The sequence below is a fragment of the Alligator mississippiensis genome, chromosome 1 (genome assembly GCF_030867095.1).
Source record: "Alligator mississippiensis isolate rAllMis1 chromosome 1, rAllMis1, whole genome shotgun sequence".
NCBI classification, from domain to species: Eukaryota; Metazoa; Chordata; order Crocodylia; family Alligatoridae; genus Alligator; species Alligator mississippiensis.
Window position 1 is genome coordinate 66,162,349 of NC_081824.1, and position 20,031 is coordinate 66,182,379.

General features: G+C 38.8%; 1 protein-coding gene across 4 annotated transcripts in view; it reads left to right on the top strand.

Annotated features, from left to right (window-relative positions):
• Positions 1 to 19,577, top strand: part of MYO6 (myosin VI) — a 184,881-nt gene extending 165,304 nt beyond the window's left edge. The window contains exons 29-35 of one of the 4 annotated variants that reach the window (XM_019496841.2): positions 135 to 164; positions 572 to 610; positions 4,333 to 4,436; positions 7,706 to 7,837; positions 10,730 to 10,756; positions 13,077 to 13,295; positions 15,090 to 19,577. In XM_019496841.2, coding sequence (XP_019352386.1) covers positions 135 to 164; positions 572 to 610; positions 4,333 to 4,436; positions 7,706 to 7,837; positions 10,730 to 10,756; positions 13,077 to 13,295; positions 15,090 to 15,289 — 751 coding nt within the window. In that variant the 3' untranslated portion in view covers positions 15,290 to 19,577. The remainder of the gene's footprint in view (positions 1 to 134; positions 165 to 571; positions 611 to 4,332; positions 4,437 to 7,705; positions 7,838 to 10,729; positions 10,757 to 13,076; positions 13,296 to 15,089) is intronic. The other 3 variants (XM_019496843.2, XM_019496844.2, XM_019496845.2) reach the window with 3 other exon arrangements.
• Positions 19,578 to 20,031: the final 454 nt, after the last annotated feature.

Sequence of the window (20,031 nt, forward strand, 5' to 3'; positions counted from 1 at the left end):
ATCAAATAAAAATCATTACAAGTTAGAAGAGGATGAGAAAGAAAAGTTGCAGTGAATTGGCCTCTTCACATTTCAGATTGTCAGAAAGCTAATTAGGAAATTACCAGACTAACCTAAGTATCTTTTATTTACAGAACCAATGGAACAAGGCCTCAAATGACTGCGTATGACAATTTTTTTTATTTAGCTCTATACTACTTCCTTACTTTTAATAATCCCATTATTAGAAAAAATTGTATTGCTCCTTAATTTTTCTACCTGCTCACCCCTGTAATAGTCCCTCTCTGATCAGGAAAACTTACTTTCTAATTAATTTTTAACATTTCATATCTCACATTCTGCTTAAATATAAGAATTATTTAAAGTTATTGTAAATAATTTCAATATCTAGTTTTAACAAACCAATGGGAAAAGGACAAAAATAAGTACATAATTATTACAATATACATTTCAGAAGAGGATATTATTTTTAAAAAGCATGTTTTTACTACCTCTTAAACAGATGACATCAGAGCCGTGGAAGACCTTATTAATTTTTAATAAAATATTTTCTTATCAATTTTTTTTATAGGGAACAAATGGCCAAAGAAATGACAGAAATTTTGTCTAGGTGGGTGAAGAAACTGTCTAAAATTAATTCAATCATTAAGTAAAAGGAAATAATCAACTGAAATTGGCTGATTCATATAAAATAATTAATTCTATTTTTAATTGCTCAATAAAATGAAACATCTTTTCTTTTTGGATGAGATTTAGTGTATGAATACATTTTCTACTCATAATCATCTGATTTTTTTTTAAATTTTTTTTTGCTAATTATTTTGCAGTGACATTTACTTGATTGTATAATGAAGGAGGGATGAGGGAAATGATCAGTTAACTGTACAGTTATGGTTTTTCTTTGAATAACTTTGACAGATAATATTCTACAAGCCACTTCTTTCCTGCTGTATCTGAATACTATGTTGGGACCAGGTTCTAAAATTTTCAGGAAACATACTTAATTTAGAATACTGTTAGTAAACACATATAATGTTTATGTAAAAATAAGTAGCTTTTGTTAAGAAATTAATTCCAGAGACAATTCTGTTTAAAAAAAAAAAAAAATCAAGATTTGAGACTTACATGGTTGTTACATCCCTCTGGGATGTACTCTATAACACCAAACGTAAAAATGCCAGACATTACTTCTTCAGTGGTCTCAGTTTAATGTAGCTGATTTATGAGCATGGCTAAATTAAAGGATAATGCAGGAAAAAGCACTTGTTTATGGTAAATAAAATTATACTCTATTGAACTACTGATTAAAAGTGATCATCTATACACTTGTGGGAAAGGAGCAGCAATATGGCCTGCACTGTCAAAAGTTCACAGGGAATCATTTAATTTAGAACTTCAGGAAGTAGTTTGCTTTGTGATGGATTTATGCTGTATATATGAACTCAGGGTGTTCATGCAATTGTTGTTGCATTTTCTAGTTTTAGTGCCCTTAGTAGTGAACACAGCAATTTTGCACACAATTGTTTGAAGTCCATCAGAAAAGAAATGAAAGAGAACCCAGTATCCAATTAAGATAGCAAAGGAAGCACAGGTATACAGTCTGTATTTTAGGTGAAGTTACATTTAGACCATACTAAATCTGTGGAAGGTTGAGTGGAGTTAAAGATGGAACCTCCTGTGAGCAGGTAATACATTTTCTTGCCTGCACAGCTCTGACTTGCTGCTAGAGAGCTGGCAAGCATGAGCATTGTTGAGAGCCAGGACACCTGAGCTACCTGTCTCTGCTCTGGGTGGAGTAGGGGGAAGGGCTGGGATGCTGGAGTACTGCTGATTGCTTGTTTTATTTTCATGGAGAAGACTGAAGTTACCCTAATATGATCTAGAGTTAACCCTTAACAAGCTTTGACATGCAGATGCTAGCATTTTGAGTGCCCTTAGCATGGTCAAAGTATTGCATGTAACTTCACCATATACATACAGATGGATATGTCAAATACTGACAGAAGAACTGAGCTGTCTTGTTGGAGCAAAGATGCTGTGTGCTCTTTCCTCCCCCCCCCCCCCCCCCCCAAAAAAAAAAGTGGCCAAAAACTGTAAAGATGCTATTTTCTTTTTTATCCAATGCCCAGCTTTTTCAGTGATTTTGTTAAGACTTAACTTGCATAACTGAATACCATCCTAAAGACTGTGTCAATTAGGATGATTTTCTTATAACTGCCGGGCGACCTTTAGCTATGTAGAAAAACAAAGAATAGTTCTGTAATAGAAAGTTTAAGCCCTACAACTGGATTAACAATCTTGAAGTGTACTTGTTTTAGCAGAGTTGTTTTTGGCCCAATTCTATTGATCTAAATGATGCAGGGAGCACTTGAAGTAGTGGGTTGGTGTTGCTAAATAAAGACAATTCTTTGAATTGTTAGAAAAGCAGTTCAGGGAGGTTAGACATTCTGTAGTGGAAATTACATTTAACATTTTAATTTTAACATTTAATGTCCTATAGGCAACCTATTGAATTGTTAACAATATATATTTAAAAGTATACTCCATTTGGCAGTTTGTTTCCCTGGTGATATTGGACTTACATATTTTGTATTCATCTCTTGTAATGGCAACAGGGACAGAGGCTTTGAATTGTATTTGAGCTTTTATTGTTAGGGGATTAAGAATACAGTTGCTATATCAAACTAGTCACATGAGTAATATCTATTCATATAAGAGGCTATTATTACTTCAAATTGGTAGGTACACAGGAGAATGGACATAATTGGCTTAATGTTGCATTAAGCGGTGAAAAATTACAAAGTTAATTTGTATTTAAGCTTATGTTTAAGTTACTGTTAACAAGCATGTTTGCAGAAATAGAGCTACCTATATTGTTTTTTCTTGATTGAATCAATCAATTGTCCTTGTAGTATTCCCTCTGCTTCTCAGGACAGTAATATGTTGGTTCCCCCATTTCATTGGCAAATTTCTCAATAGAAATATATTCAACCTTCTACCTCGCTGCTGAGGAAGGTAAAGACCCTGGCTAATCCTTGTGCAGACCTGCCTAGGGGGAAAAATTCCTTCCTGACCCCAAATTTAGAGAGAGGTCTGACCTTCAGCTTGTGGAGAATTTACGTAACTTTATAAGCAACAAGTTGAAATTAGTATCTCAAGATAGTTTTACTTTTTCTGTAAAGTTGCAGTTGTTATCTTAATAGCACACATGACATTACATGCACTCTAGTGATACTGCAATCCTGCAGAGCCTTTACTAGAAACACAGTTTTACAAAAAGGTCATTGTCACTGCCCTCTCTGCACAGTAGAAGCTCCCATCTGGAGCCCCAACCCAGAACCTGCCGGTGTTGTCAACTGTGGTCTCAGGCAGGAGCTGCTGCTGCGCCAGGCAGACAGAAGCATCAGCTGTGGACACCACTGGCAGGTTCTGTGTCAGGGCTCTGGAACCTGCTGGCTGTAGTCACAGCTGAAGCTGTCACCCACCCAGCATAGCAGCATCTCCTGCCTGGGTCCACAGCTGGATTATATAGTTAATACTAACTTGTAGCATCCCACGTTTATCATCCTTTATGAGAACAGTACAGTACATTTCTCTTGTTCTTGTCATCTACATCGCTTATAGCAATTTATTTTAGATAGATGCTTTAAAGTTGCGTTAGTGTAGAATTTTTTTTTCTTTTTATACTGGTAATTTGGGGCGAAGGGTGAATTATTATTCTCTCGTGTTAGAATAAAACATTTCCACCTTCTTTAAAAGAATGGCAATTATTTAATTGAAGTAGAGTATTACCTTTTAATTCTCTTATCTGTTCACAAACATTTTCCCCTTCTTGAGCTAATGGAACTTAAAATTTATATGCCTGTTCACTTGTTTGCTGTCCTTATTCTGCATCAGCATTAGTGATGTTATCAAGGATATGCATAGGTATGGAGTCATAGGTATAGCAAAAGAACAGTCAAATGCACAGACTTTCAGCAACTTTTACTTGCAGTTTATTTTAATTTCTTTGCAACTGAGCAAGCAAACATGTTTAGGATACAAAATACATACAGAATATTTTACTCAGGTTAGATTTGGGATCAGAATTGTACTTCTTGAGTGTTTTCTTCCTTTTTTATACTATTCCAACTTGTTACAGTGAAGATGTGCTATATTTCTGGAAGGTAAAGCTGAATTTTACTTTATTTTTTGCATTCAGATCTTAGACCATTGTTTTTTCAATGTAATATGATCTTTAGATGTTTGATCACAGAACCTGTTTGTTATCTTGTTTCTACCAATTCTTCATATTCTCCTTTGTCTACCTTGGATACTTTTTAATATCTCTAGGGGTCCTACAGTTCAAGCCACAAAAGCTGCTGCTGGTACTAAGAAGCATGATCTTAGTAAGTGGAAGTATGCAGAACTTCGTGACACAATCAATACTTCCTGTGGTAAGTTAGTGTGTGGCTGGGGGTGAAAGGGATCGTGTTCCATTACTTCAGAAGATCTGTCTCCTACCTAATTGGACAGAATTATGAACCTTAGTAGTGAACTAATTTAGTTTCAGTTGCAGATACAATTACATTCAGTACCTCCCTTTCTCCATCTCTTCTCCCCCACCCTCCCATTAGAACAGCTAATAAATTCATGTAGGGAAAGGAGAAGTTATGGGTGTTACTTATTTTTACACATGGTATATTTATTGAACTCCTACACTTGGGTTAGGAATAACGTGCTATAATTTCTTAATAACATTGTTTCAAATTAAGTTATACCCATAGAATGGAGCTATATTTATGTGTCTTCCCTCAGCATTTATAAGATCCACTAAGTGCACAACTAATTTTTTTAATGCACTGAAAGCCAAATAAAGCCTAATGATTTCAATTACATTTCTAAAATCATTTATTCTAGTTGCTCAATTTAATTTTTGGTTTATTTTCTGTGAAGCTAACGCTTAGCAATTTAGTCTCTTAGATTTCTGTCTTCATAATACAGGTTTCCCTCAATTTTTATGAGGTGTATGCGTTCCTGGAGAAGGGTGCATAAATCAAATTTGTGTAAAGCGACCCCACTTTATAATGTAACAAATAGGGATAGATACCCATAGCTGTGAGGGAGGAAGGAAGTTAGGCTGGGACTAGGGAAGGGGCGGGGGGAGGGGTGCCGCTCCCAGGGCAGCACAAGGGAGCAAAGCAGAGGGAACAGAGCGGCACTCAACCCAGTCCCAGGAGTGGCTAGCGCCAGCTGCCTGCAGCTGCTGGGCTCCGCCTGTCCCTACTCACCCCAGCCCCTGGGCCGCGCCATGCCATGGTGCAGGCTGCTGGTGTTGGCTGCTCCCAGGGCTGCTGCAGCAGGTGCCGGGGTGAGTGTAGACACGTGGAGCACAGGGTGGCATAGGACGTGGCCAAGCTTGTCTGCATTCACCCTAGCCCCTGCTGCAGCAGCCCTGGGAACGGCCAGCACCAGCTGCGGAGGGAACCGTCAGTGGGTGTGGTGGGGGGGCGCACTTCTTACTGCTTCATGCCTCCCAGGAGTGCTGTGGGGGCTGTGCCAGCCTCTTCCTGGCGGGGCGTGTGCCCTTGGATATGCATGCAGGACAACAGCAGGCTGCTGCTGCCGGCTGGGGCCAGCAGCAGCATCAGGCTGTTCCTGGAACTCGGTGCAGCCTGCCCTGAGTGTTGGGAAGTCTGGTGCCACTTCTGGCCCCAGCCAGCAGTGGCAGCCTGCTGTTGTCCCATGTGCAGATCTGGGGACATGCGCCCCCCCCCGGGAAGAGCCCGCCACAGGCCCCCAACCCGTAGCCCTCCTGGGGTGTGCAGAGTGGCAGGAGGCATCCCCGCCCCCCCCCTCCCCCCACCCACTGATGCTTCTGTCCGCAGCTGGTGCTAGCTACTTCTGGGGCCGCTGCAGCAGGGGCTAGGGTGAGTGCAGACAAGCTGCATTGTGCCCCAAGCTGCCCAGCACTCTGCTTATTACCCCGTTTGTGGTAGGATTATCTGTATCCAAACCATCCTGTACAAATCCATAATATAACCCCTCGGTCAAAACTACCATTGACCCTGACACAACACAAGACCTAACACCCTACCCTGCCATAGGTAAAGCAGGGGGACTGCAGCCACCAACATCTTGCTTCTGTAGAAGGTGATTAATATACACCCAAGAGATTCAAAGTAGGGCTGTGTCCCCTGCTGCAGAGGAATCGCAAGGACCAATACCAGTGTGACCATGGGGTAAAATTCCTTCCTGACCCCAAACATGATAGTTGGTCTGACCCTGAGTTGAGGGGCAAGACTCTGTAGCCAGGAACCTCCAGCTTTGGTACCTGCAGAAACATTGGTACACCCCCAGCCTTGGCAACAGCCAGCCTCCAGTGCTTCTGAGGGCTTTAAAAACAGGGAAACCCCCCCCCCACACCTGATGTATGTAGGAGGGAAAGGGAGGGGCAAACCACCCAGCCTTGTGCAGCAACCAAAAAAGCTTAGAAGCATGGGAAATACTCATAGTAGAACATAGGCGTAGCTATGCCTAGATCATCCACAGCCAGTGACTGTCCAACCTCTTCTTGAACACCTCCAGTGATGGAGACTCCACAACTTCCCTAAGCAGTCTGTTCCTCTGCCTCACTATTATAACAGTGAGTGAAGAGGTTTTTTTGTTTTTCTTTGGGGGCAGGGGGTTGTCATTATTGCACCACCTTTTTTTTTAATCTGTACCATGTATTTTGGCAACTCTCGGGGGGAGGAAGCAAGCAGCCATGCTGTCACATGTTTTCTTAAATATTAGTTCCCTATATGGTTGGCTGGGATAAAGTTAGAAAGGCGGATAGGACCTGCTCCCCAACTGCTTTGCGTGTGGTAACTGTAAAAAAGGCAAGTGAGAAGTGAAAATTGCAACTCCAGCTTACTCTTCAAAGCTGGAAGCAGCTGAGCTGCTGTTAGGCTAGCTGTTTATCTAGAAGGGGGAAAAATGTAAAAAGCATAAGACCAGAAGGGACTTTCTGCGTCATTGGATTCAACACCCCACCACAGCAAGGAACCACATAACATGATTCTATTCATAACCTTAGTAAGAGCCATCTCAAAAGCGCTTCAAACCTTCCAGGAGCTCCCTGCTCTTGCTGTGGGTATGGAGCTTTTAGATTTATCTTTAGGTTACTTAGCCCTTATGGTGTCATTGAAAGGCTGGCACAAAGTTGATGGTGATGCCCCTGCACTCTAAGGAGAATCTTCTGAGAGGAACAGCAAATAGACTTTGCAGCACTGTAAGACCTACCAGCAAGCCAGCCCCCAGGCATTTCTTCTCTCCCTTGCTTGGTGCAGTTCATCTCCGTTGAAGGGCCTGTAGCATGACTAGCATGCAGTATCTTGGTGCATGAATTTTACAGTCCGAGACTGATATAAATAAACTCTCGTTACCCATGAATGTATATATTGCTTTCAAGATGTCTGAGCTGCTTGCATCTGCTAGCTCTGCTTCAACCAGCAAAGCAAAAGGTCTATATTAAGCCTTTAGCAGAAATAAGTTTCCATGTTTCCTGTCTCCCAGCGTAGCTCAGCTTAAAGGTTTAAGTTTGCTTGCAGCAGAGGTACTGTTATAACTTGCTCTAAAATGATGCAGTGTATAAACACATGCCTGTCTCCTTCCCCAATTCTCCCCCCCTCCCCCCCCCCCCCCCACTCTCATCCCTGTTCCTCCTTTGCTCTTTGTTGGACAGATATTGAATTATTGGCAGCTTGCAGAGAAGAGTTTCACAGACGACTTAAAGTGTATCATGCTTGGAAATCCAAGAATAAAAAACGTAATGCAGAAACAGAACAACGTGCTCCAAAATCTGTTACCGACTATGGTGAGAAAAATGCATTTTGTTCTTGTAATACTTTGTTTTGAAATGTGGAAAAATTTCACATGAAATGTTTCTAGAAGAAGCAAGTTTTTAAGCTGTTTAAGTTTTTAGGTTGTTTTTAAGCACTTGGTGTTTGGTTATGTTGAAGAAAGTTATTTAATTTAACAGTATTTTTGTATAATATTAGATGAGATCGATTAACAAAAATAATTGTACTTTAGCTACTTTTACTGATATTTCTTATTTCTCCAGTACAGCTTTAACAATTAAAAATGGTTATTTCTAAACAATCAGAGCCAGTTAGAAATAGAAATAGTTCTATATTTGATATTTTAGGCCACTTGTTCATGTGCTCAGTATTTTCTAAACCATGTTATCTGATCTGCATCCCACAGTTTGAATCACATTTCAGTTTGAATTGCTGGCTAATAGACTTATCATTGACCATCACTGCAGGAGGCACTGGCTATACATTTGACAACCCCTTAACAGAGCTTGGAAGTAATTAGGAGGTGCTGATAAGCCTGTGTAAGCACTGCTACATTGGTGCAGTTATCTAAAGTGTTGTTCCAGAAGTTGTAATTGACCTGATAATTAGCAGGGTGAGGTTTTGATGCCACATATGACTTTGTAAAGGTGTTAGTTTGTGTCTGATAGCCTCTATTTTGTAAAAACCTAATTAAGTTTCCCTTGTGGGGATTGATATTTGCAATGCTTCTCTGAGGTTGTTTGCAGACATTAAAACCCTCCCACCAAAAACAGGCTTCACTGGAAGCAGCAGCGCATTACTTCAGCCTGGCTTTGCAGTGTTTGTAAAGACTGGGTGCTTCTGTGGGGTTTTTGATACTTTTAGCCAAAACTGATTCAATCAGCTATTAGACAATAGCTTTACAGACATTGGGCAAGCTGATTTGAAGTAACGCACTGTCTCTTCTGGGCATACACAGGGCTCAGTGCAAGAATGCTCTGAGTTTAAAGTAAAGCTCGGGGAGAGGGGAGGTGGGGCAGATTGTTTTTTGATTTTTTTGTACATCTGCAAGTACCCTGAGTTCCTGAGCACTGTTTTTCATAAAAGCAGTGTTGTATATACACGCTAACTAATACAGTCTAAATTGCCTAATTAGGACTCCCCTAGCAAGCATTAATTTTAATCCGTATTCAATAAGAATTAGTTAATTTGGACTGTAGCCAATTTTAATTAGGGCTACAGATATCTACATGTATATGGTTACAGCTGCAGTCTATTAAACCTAGAAAACATAACATTTATAAACGGCCTACTGACAGTAGTTGAGTACCCATATATATATTCACACAGATGTATATATTTCATATATGGATATACAGTATGTTTGGTGGTTACTTCAGTGATACCATACAGCATTTCAAGTACTTTTTGAAGACTGTTAGAAATCAGATCTTGTCTCTGTTTAGCAGGCAAGCTCAAGAGAACTAACAGGGTCTGCCAAAGAAAAGTGTATCACAAAAGTGCATCCAGTTTTAGCTGCTGGTTCTTCAAACATACAAGATTGTTACATGCAATCTGAAAGGATTAAAATATATTGATGACAGGATTTCCCCGTCATACTTTTATCCTTATTCATCCAGGATCACATTCCTCATTATATCTTTAGATATTAAGGTTTAGACTTTACACATTTCATCCAAGATTCTTTAACTCTTTCATAGTTCAGTGTCTGTTCAACATGCTTTGATAATAAGTATGTGATAACAGTTGTTTTACTGTCTCTGTTTCAGTATTAGTCTGTTATCTTGCTCATCTCCCAAACTTTGACTATGTAAACTTTCAAAACGTCATGCTAATGAGAACAGGTGCCATTGCTTTTGAAGGGATTTAAATGGAAAAAGTATATTTCCGTGGATTTCATATAATGTTGTTTTTTGGCACGGCAGAGCAATGTACCATAAAGAATATAAATCTACCTTTTAGTCATCTGTGCAGCACCATTGAAGGCAGTGGGAGACCCACCTTGTTATAAGTCCAGAGACCTAAAAATTAATTCCAATATATAGCAATATTTCTCTTTTTGTACTGTTGCATTATAATTTTTTTTCTTTTTATTGAAATATTTCTACCTCTTTCCATGTAAGACTTGATCATTGTAGTCAATAATTAGAAAAAACATAGTAGCCTGCTGATACTGACCTTTTGAACTTCATATTGGTGTCAGTAAATTCTTATTATGAGTCGTTATACAAAGTGACGTTTCAATTCTGTGTATTGCAACTGTCCTTCATTATATTGAATTATCTAATTTCTTGCATACTTATGCGAATACTCCATTGGATGTTATTGAATACGTTCTCCACCTTATCCTTTAGCCAGTGTCATACAGTTGTCCAATAGTCCTGTAGAGGTCAGTGCATATGATAAATGAAAAATACTAAATGAGCATTGGCTTACAGGAGGCCATAGAATTAGTGGATAATATAGTGCAAAGAAAGGAGCTACATCTTTCTTGGCTAGGTATTAACAGAACTCTGGCAACTAAAGAATTTTTTTTTTTTCCTTCTGAAAAATGTCAAAAGCTTATTAAAGGTACCACATGAAATAACAAAGATTTTTCCTCACAGCCTATTGTACTCATTTATCACTTGTTTTTTCTGACTGGGATTACAATAGTATTTTCAAATTTAAATCCTGATTAAAGTATCATCTGTCAGAGATCCTTGAAACTTAATCAAATGAAATATTTGATTTGAATCAGTAAACAGCACATAAGTGCAGATCACCACTCACATTTTTGGTATGAATGGGACTCCCTTTCATTTGTCTGTCCCTTGGACTGGTGACTAACTTTATGAAGTACTGAAAACAGAACTTTAACAGGATCAATACTTTTGTTTTCTTCAATGTGTAATGTTTGTTTACAGATTTTGCACCATTTTTGAACAACTCAAGTAAGTGGGGAGATGGTTATTTAAGCTAACTTCTAAAAATAGGAATACTTGCAAAATTTATACTAACTTCAGTTATCCAGACTTTTGCTACCTTTCTATGTACAGAGTATAAAAATAAAAACTATTGGTTGATTTTTTTTAAAAGCCCACCAAATGTTAAATTTGCTTGATGTGTGGTCATTTAGTGGCTATATATATATGTGTGTGTGTGTGTGTGTGTGTATATGTATGTATGTACGTTAATTGTGCACTAGTATATTTTGGTGCTTATTTTCATCAGATATGACATATTGGAGGGGATTAACTTTTTCATGTAGGTTTATTAAAGTATTAACTAATGTTTTAGGTTCAAAGAAGCTAACATATTCAAAGAATGCTGCGCTATTTATTGTATCTGTACACCTTTTCTATGGTAGCAAAACTCTGGCATCAACTTAATATAGCAGCTGATTCTTAGAACCAAAACTAACGTTTGGGTGCTGGTTTCTTTTTTCACAAAATGTGTTAAAGTATCTAGCATTGAAAAGTAGTGACTGTATGGCACTTCCATCTTTTAGGGTTTACTCATTGATGGAAATATGATCAAGGGTAGAAATAACATCTGCTGATTGCCATTGAAATGCAACCTCCCCCCCCCCTCTGTTTTTTAATATTAAAACTTTAGTTTACTGTAATGTATGTTCAAGCAATTCATAGACAGAGAATTGCATATGCAAAAATTGCATAGCTCAATTAAACCAAAAATTCTCCTAAATATAACTTGTGCTTTTATCAATGCTAGCATATAAATATGGTATCTGAAGAAAATTAATGTTTAACAAATGGTACTAAATCCTGTCTTAGAACATATTTCTTTATTTGGACATGTTTCTTCCCCCTCCTCCCCCTCTTTGATCATTTTTTTTCAGGCACTAATGTTTATATGTGGGATTTTTAAGATGCTGCTTTCTATATTTTGATAAACCATTCTTGTTCACTTATGAATAAAGGAAATGTCAGGGGATGCTGGCTATTCTATTTACTGATGTCGTCTTTGTAAAACTGCAAAAATACATTAATTAAATAAGACTTCCACTTTTTCATTTTATTAATTTTAAGATCCAAAATTAGTTTTGCTCCTTAATAGGTGACTGACATACTGTTATGAGAAGTCACTGTTAATTATTCCCTTTGCACTGAAAAAGCAAACAATATTAAGGGGGCTGTTTCTAAGATTGCAGCAGACTTGCATTCATAATTACTTGGAAAAAAAAGGAAAGTTTTATATGGCTATGCTTGTCTCTATAGAAGTTTATTCAACATTATTTTAATATCCTACAATAAATGATTCTTGAGAATCAATCCCTTAAGTGATTTCTAATTCTGGAGTTCATTGCAAATTTTGAATGATAATTAGGCTCTCAATAGATGTCTCATTTGAGGCTGTCCTAATTGTCCCAGGCTTTGACCTGGATGAGAACAGGAGTGTCACAGCCATTTACACACATAACATTTCAGTCTCATTGTTGCTTCTCTGCCAGTAGGTAGGCAGTGAAAGCCCACAGCCTGACAGCTTGCCCCCGGGATGACACGCAATTGATTTGAATAACCTGTAATTTGCTTAGAGGCCCACAGCAGTGCCCTGTGAGAGAAGATATTAGCATATTTTTATCTCATGTGCTTCACAGTCGGACAACTGGACTGGGAAGAAAGGCTTTCTCCCAAAAAAAAAGTAATGTCTGTTTGCAGCCTTTTTGTAATAAATGGATGGGCCTCTAATTAACTTTTCTGTTACCACATTGGGCATCTGTAATAGGATTATAAAGTCTCTCTGTTATTTATCTAGCAAATATCTATCTTTAGAGATTACATTACTTCTTAAAATAAAGTTACTTCTCTCTAATTTGACCTGGTTTTGCACCAAAAATGAACTGTTAGGCTGGTTGCAACACGGAGCTTTTTTAATGTTTGTAAAGCATTTTATTTAAAGTATACTTTTGATATTAATCTAAACCACTTTGTTGCCTAGGCATGCTCAAAGCAACAAAATATATTGTTGAAAATGTCAACAGTAGGTGAACACTGTCATCCTTACAGTTACTAGTCTCAGTGGAGTTTTAATTATTAGTACTGCTATCAGGAAGGTTTCTCAGAAAAATGCTAGTTTTCAGTCTTTCGGGGTTTTTGTTTTTTTTTTAGGTGAATTCACCTTATAGCCTTTATGATATTCTGCTTTTGGGGAGAATTATTCTAATTTTTTCATCATAAAAATGATTTGTTGGTTAAATTCTGAGTTTGCTGTTTTGTCTTGCATCTCATAATTCTGTTTTTTGTATACTAGCTCAACAGAATCCAGCAACACAGTTGCCTGACAGACAGCAAGAGATTGAAATAAACAGACAGCAGCGTTACTTCCGTATTCCCTTCATTCGCCCAGCAGACCAGTACAAAGATCCTCAAAACAAGAAGAAGGGCTGGTGGTATGCACATTTCGATGGCGCATGGATTGCTCGACAAATGGAACTTCATCCTGACAAGCCACCTATTCTGCTTGTAGCTGGTTGGTATACTCATAACTTTTGAAAAACATTGCAACAAATGTTCATTGATGACGTTCAGTTAACAAGGACGCTATGGCTTGGCTTCACGAATTTGCATTCTCTAAATAAAATGATGACATGCTGTATCTGAAAGAATTTCTGTATAAGTCAGGTAATCTCTCAACTAAAAGAACATCAAAGTCAAAGCCTGTGACAATGTCATCTAGGAAATATTCCACGGTTACTGCTTTATTTGATTTTAGACAGTTGTGAAAAATTACAGCAGTATATGTTACAACCGGTTGAGCATAAATAGGTTAAGTAAGCTTTGTCCTTTTGTACTTTATTTTATGCAACCCTTATGTTAACAGCATACTAATGCTCACCTTGGTTCTATTTGATGCTAAGGATGTTGGCCTGTTTAATCTTAAAACTTCTTTAATTGAAAGGAAGATATGTTGGAGCTGGTAACAATGCATCTTTTCACTATTAAACATATTGCATATTAGGATAACAGAGTCATAAGGAATAGGGTATAGAAACTCAATTTTTAAAACATCAACTACCTATACTAAGTTATTCTAACAACTTAAAAACATGGCATTGTGTACATTTACTAGTTCTGCGTGTGCTGTCACTCACTCACTCTTGCTCTTTACCATCTTTATTAGCTTATCTTCATTTCATCTGCAGTTTGTGGCCCCGTGGTTGCTTTCATGTTATTGGCATCTTCCGCTAAGATGTTCCTGTTTTAATTATTGTAGTGGAAAGTGAACAAAAGGGGAAAAGAGTTTTAATTTCTTTTTCTGCCTCCCTGCCTTTCCATGCTAGGGAATGCCCTTCTCTTGCCTCCCTCCACACAGACTCTGTTAATTTGGTCTTTATAACTCAAGACACTGAGAAAAGAGCCTTAGTAGCCAAGTAATATCACTTTCTACCATTACTTTGTACTACTGTGTGGCAGAGCAATTCCTGCTAATTTGAAACAGTGCTCTGAATAATCATCCACCATAGATTTTCTCTTCATTTAAGATAAATGAAAATGGGCTGTTTCACATTTGCCATGGGATAACAGCTTGCACGTGGATGGTTACTGTGTGATCACTAAGGGCCTTGGCATGTGTTGCATATGTGGCATGGTTAATATGTTAATGAAGCTATAAATAACAACATGCCATGCATTTAGCTAATTTGTGGTGCCGTAAAATGGCAAACCAGCCAGAAAGGTGTTCCACAAAGATTGAAAGTCTTTGTGGCTGGCTTGTATTTACCTGAAATTAAGAGCCTCTCCTCTCCCCTATCCAGGAACCTTACAACTTTGTACCTGGCAATTTAAATGGGGTAGTTTTAAAGTCCAGGTTGCAGTGAGCCCAAGACGCATGTTACTTGCCTTGCCCTGCAGCTCCCATGTATCTGCAACATTTCGTCTACGTGCCCCATCATGTCTGTATCCATGTGTGGCATGGCAGGATGAGCAGTGTTTGGAATGGGGCATAAAATTTCACAAATCCTAATTGTGCCATTATTTTAATTTACGCCAGGGGCCTAAGTTCACAACCTCACTTACCTTGAAGTACCTTGTGGCACTTGAATCATGACTTTTACTTTATGCTGTATTTATGCAGTGGGTAACAGAACTTCCAAGGCTATCAGGCTGATTTCCTTTATAAATATCAATGTTTGTTTATAAGCAATCATAACATATTCTCTATTTCTTAGAAAATTTTATTTAAAAAAGAAAAACCAAAGCAAAAACCTACTCTTTTACGATATCTTGAACCATGTAAATAAAGCTTATTTTTTAACTTTTTCAGGCAAGGATGATATGGAGATGTGTGAGCTAAACCTTGAAGAGACTGGTTTAACTCGAAAGCGGGGTGCTGAAATTTTGTCGAGACAGTTTGAAGAGGTTTGGGAGCGTTGTGGAGGCATCCAGTACCTTCAACATGCAATTGAGAGCAGACAAGCTCGTCCTACATATGCAACAGCCATGCTGCAGAATCTACTAAAATAAATAGTCACTTTGCACATTAATGTTAGAGTTGAAAACCCTTCATGATTATAAAGGGAAGAGTTCCTCTATGCAACAGAGGACTTAAACATTCCATGGTCATGTTAGAGATGTTTAGTATAAAGTGAACAGATTTTCTTAAATCCTGGGGTCTGTTAATTTGTACTTTTTGATGTTTAATTTGTGTAGTGAGCTCACTAGTTTTGTGGACCTTGCAGAAGTTTCAGTTAATTTTGGTGGTTTTAGTTTGTTTATATGCTGCATCCTTAAAGGCTCTGTTATAAAACTAATACTGTAAAGTAACACTAGTGTACTTCGAGTACATAGGTGATAAATCCTTTTACAACTATGTTTTATTTAAACTCTTTGGAACAGGGGTGTCAAACTTGTCTGGTCCTGCGGTCCAGATAAATAGTGCGGGACCAGTCCATGGGCTGGGTGAATGGTGCAGGGGAAGCCCAAGGGTTTGGATTGAGCCCACGGCCCCTCCCTCTTCCACTCCAAGCTGGACCCAATGCATGGCATGCCTACCCTAGCTGGTCTGGGACCCAGCAGGAAGAGGCCTGGCATTTCAAGCACTTGGCTGCCATTACAGGAACAAGCTACAGTGCCAGGCTTCTTCCTGTGGTGTTGCCGAGGTTCCAGTGCTGTTGCTCTCATCCAGGTGCTTGGCAGCCAAGCCAGCGAGAGCCGCAGCTCTGGAGCCCTAGCAACACCATGGCTTCTTCCCGTGGTAGCAGCCAAGTGTCGGTTGAGAGCCTCTGGTGGAGCTGCAGCACTACCACAGGAAGAAGCCTGACATAAGCAGTTGGCTGCTGCCATGGGACTAAACTGCAGTACCAGGCTTTATACTATGGTGCTACTGGGTTTCCAGCACTACGGCTCTCACTCAGGCTGGAGGCTGCCATGGAATATCCTCCTTTGCAGCCAGGGTCAGGGCAAAAGCCGTGGGACTAATTTGGCCTGTGGGATGTGTCTGACACCCCTTCTTTAAAACACTAAAATAGTTGGTTTTAAATGATGTTCCAGTAAAGAGGGTGTAATGTATTCTATAACTGGAATTGTGGGGCCTTAACTTTAACTTCTTTTCCAGAGAAGTTGGAGTACTTTTATTCGATCAGAAATATTGTATGTCCTGATCTGAAAGCTGCTCAACATCTGTATGTACTGACTTTTCAGAAACTTATGGGGAATCTTCATAAATGTAGAAACGTTGGTTTCTTTCTTCATCTTAGTGAAGTTAAATGGCACAAAATGTATACATTTTGAGAAGTGCATACTTATATTTGTTGTACCATGTAATAATACAGGTACACAAATGGCGTGCTGCACATCTGGATTGTTTTTCCCCCTCTTCTTAGCATCTTTTTTTTAAGAACAGATTTCTTATAGATGCTGTTTCATTTTATTTTTCTGATGAATTTTTGTTAGGAATCCTTGAATGGTTAATTTTCCCACATAGTTTAATTTAAATATATAAACATTGTTTGAAATCTATTTCTGAATACATGTAGACTGAGGGAAATGTGTTCAGTTTTTTGACAGGCAACACAGCATAATTGGAATATTGGAGACTGAACTTGATCCTTTTTAGGTTAACGAAATGCACAAGGATTATATTATTTCTTTTAGACTATCAGAGCTTACCCAGTAATGTGTCACTGAAGTGTCTAATTACAATATAGGGCTTCAAATAGCTAAATTTTGGTATATTGCAACACAAAACTCTCTTAGTCGCTCTGATCTTGTACTTAATCTCCTCTGTAAGGCTTTATGGCTTGCTTTTTGTAATAGTGTTTAGCAATTTAAAATTATTGTGTATAGGAATTGTTCATTCCACACAGTCTTAAGCTGCTTTTTATTAATTTATCTTGGTGTTCATAATGCTGGCCATACTTCAGCAGATTAAAATGTGATATTTATTATCTCATTGGATTTGAAAAATAAAGATACATAGCTTGGTGCCTGTTGGATAAAATTAAATATTCAGGTGTCTTTTAAAAAAACAATCTTTTATCTGGCTGTAGCAAAGAAAAAAGCTTGCCTGCTTTATAAACTAATTACCTCTTGGGACCCGAAGGCTGAGACCTTTAGAAAACATGAGTTTCTACAAAGCTATTATGAGGGTGTCGAGCCTGCCCACCCCCAGCCAGATCAGAACAGCAGGGTTTCTTCCCAACTGAATCCAGATTTGGTTACAGCAGCGGGGGATAATGCAGCCATTGCTTACCTCCTGTTACTGACATGTTATCAACAGGGCTCGATGCCCCAGATTTCTGTAGCAGGCTCCTTCTCCCCCCCCCCCCCCCTCCCCCCCTTTCATGGCCCTGCTGGCAGTCCTGTGGGCTGCACAATGTGGCTCTGCAGGTCATAAGTTTGAAACCTCAGCACTAGTTTGAAACCAGAAAGTTGGAAACTGTTCATAAGAAAAGATACAGTTCTATAGCGCAGTCAGAAAGAGCTGATGAACACACTTCCTAACTGACAGATTAGATTGTGTTTGTGTGCCACAGTCAGTCTGCTATTGAAAATACACTCCATATTGTAAAGTGTGAAGAGATTTGAGAAAAGAACTAGTTATTTATTTATATATTTGCTAAAGTGGTGATTCTTAGCTTGTCTGAACTGAAAATTGGCAATGTTAACATGCATGTTCCTTCAAGGTAAGTATCACCGCGTAGACTCCCCTCCCTCAGTCTTGGGTCATGTGGGGACATTGATCCAGTCCTTTGCTTTTCCACCTTTACTCAAAGACTTCTTTGAAGCACTGGTAGTTGACTTCAAGATGAGTTATGTGCATCAGGCCCCTATTTTAGCAATGCATTTAAAATGTGCACAATTTTATGTGAAGCTAACTTTGTACTACTTGCATAGTTAAAGTTTAAGCACTTGTAAATCAGATCCAAATATTAGAACCCTAAACATAGGAAAAGGCTGTGGCATGTAATGAATACATGAAATCAGGGCTGTCTAAATTTTAAGGGGCTGGGGGCTGCACTAATAGAGGCCACAGGCCATACCAACATGGGCTGTGCCCTGCCTCCCACCCTGAGGTGTGCAGGTGCTTCCCCCCTTGCTGCACCACACAAGCATGTGGGCATCTCAGACCTACCTTCAGCTCTAGCCATGGACTCTCCCTTGCTGCCCTTCACCACATGGCTACCCAGGGCCATGGGCACTCCCAGTACCACAGGCTGTTCCAGGAAGCAGAAACCAGAGGAGTGGGAGGGAGTGGGAGCACAGATCCCCTGGCTGCTACTGCAGTCAGAATAAGGGCTGGGGCAGCCAGGTGGAAGCCCTGGGGCCATGAACTAATCTCTTGCAGGCCACCAGTCGGACAGGCCTGCATTAAATAAACACCTGAAATCAGTACTTGTCTAGGTACATGTAATCTTGTGACCTTTTAGGTATATGTTAGTATTAAAAATGCAATATAATTCTCTCTTCTTCAGCCCCTGCCTTCTGTTAATACAGGTATAAGTATTCTCATGACACACATTCTTCTTTAATATTAAAACAACTGTGGATTTGTGTTGGTAGGAAACTACCCTTTATCGGTATGAAATATTTAGGGTTCTTTTGTTAGCATATATTCATCAGTCACTTTGATGGCACAATAATGTGTCTTGTATCAGAAACATGGCATCTTACCGGAAAGGAACTGGTGACTAGGTGTTATCACATGAGATATTTCCTGTTTTCTCATTGTTCTCACCAGTGCGCTAGAATACCACAGATATTCTTTCCATCCAGGTAAACAAAAGTCTTTACTAGTTCTGGTTGTCTTAGTTCAGAATTTGATTTTAAAAATCTGCAGCAGGGTAGATAAGTAGTTGAATGCATTATGTTGATAAGTCTGCTGGATGGGAGACTTATTTGATAGGAGTTAGTCATATGCTATAGGGAAAATAGCATAAGCTACTGGTGATCCTCAGATGTGTTTGTAAGAAGAAAGACAACTTGTTCTGACCTGACCCTCTAAATTATGTAATGCAGTTATTAGTTTTCACTTGAAGCACCTTAAAAAATAAAATTAAAAAACCCACATGTCCTAGATTGTATACCTACCCACGACTCAAAAGCATGGTTCTATGTGGAATTCTACTTTCAGAGAACATAGAATGATGACGTGTACCACTTTCATTCGCTAATGAACTTCTGTTCCTCTTTTGTAGTTGAATTGTTTTCATTTATTTGTTCCAAAATATTTTTAAGTACTTTTTAAGTACTAAGATCTCTCAGTGATGTACTGAAAATTTCAACAAATAAATACATTCTGTGCTTAAATCTGTGTGGTGGCTCTCAACTCAATTATTTCCGTGTTTTAAATTTCATAGATTTCATAGACATTAGGGCTGGAAGGGACCTCAGAAGATCATCGCGTCCAACCCCTGCCTCAGGGGCAGGAAGTCAGCTGGGGTCACAGGATCCCAGCAAGAGAAACATAAAATGTTAAGTGTTTACAAAACTATAGGAAAACAATGAACGGACTTATGGTGGAAAGAAATACTGGTTTTTCTCCTGCGTCTCCCAGAATTCATTTAACGACATAAAAAGAATGTTTAACAATCAGAATACTTAATCTGTTGATTTACACAGAAGTCAACAGAAAATTCAGGGTCTTCTGAAAATCACTTTTTTGACCTTTATATCTAATAGTAACTTTGATTATAAAGAAAATGTATTAAAAACCCAATTTACTTATCACTGCTTATAATGCTTGTTTATCTCATTTTTCTGCAGTT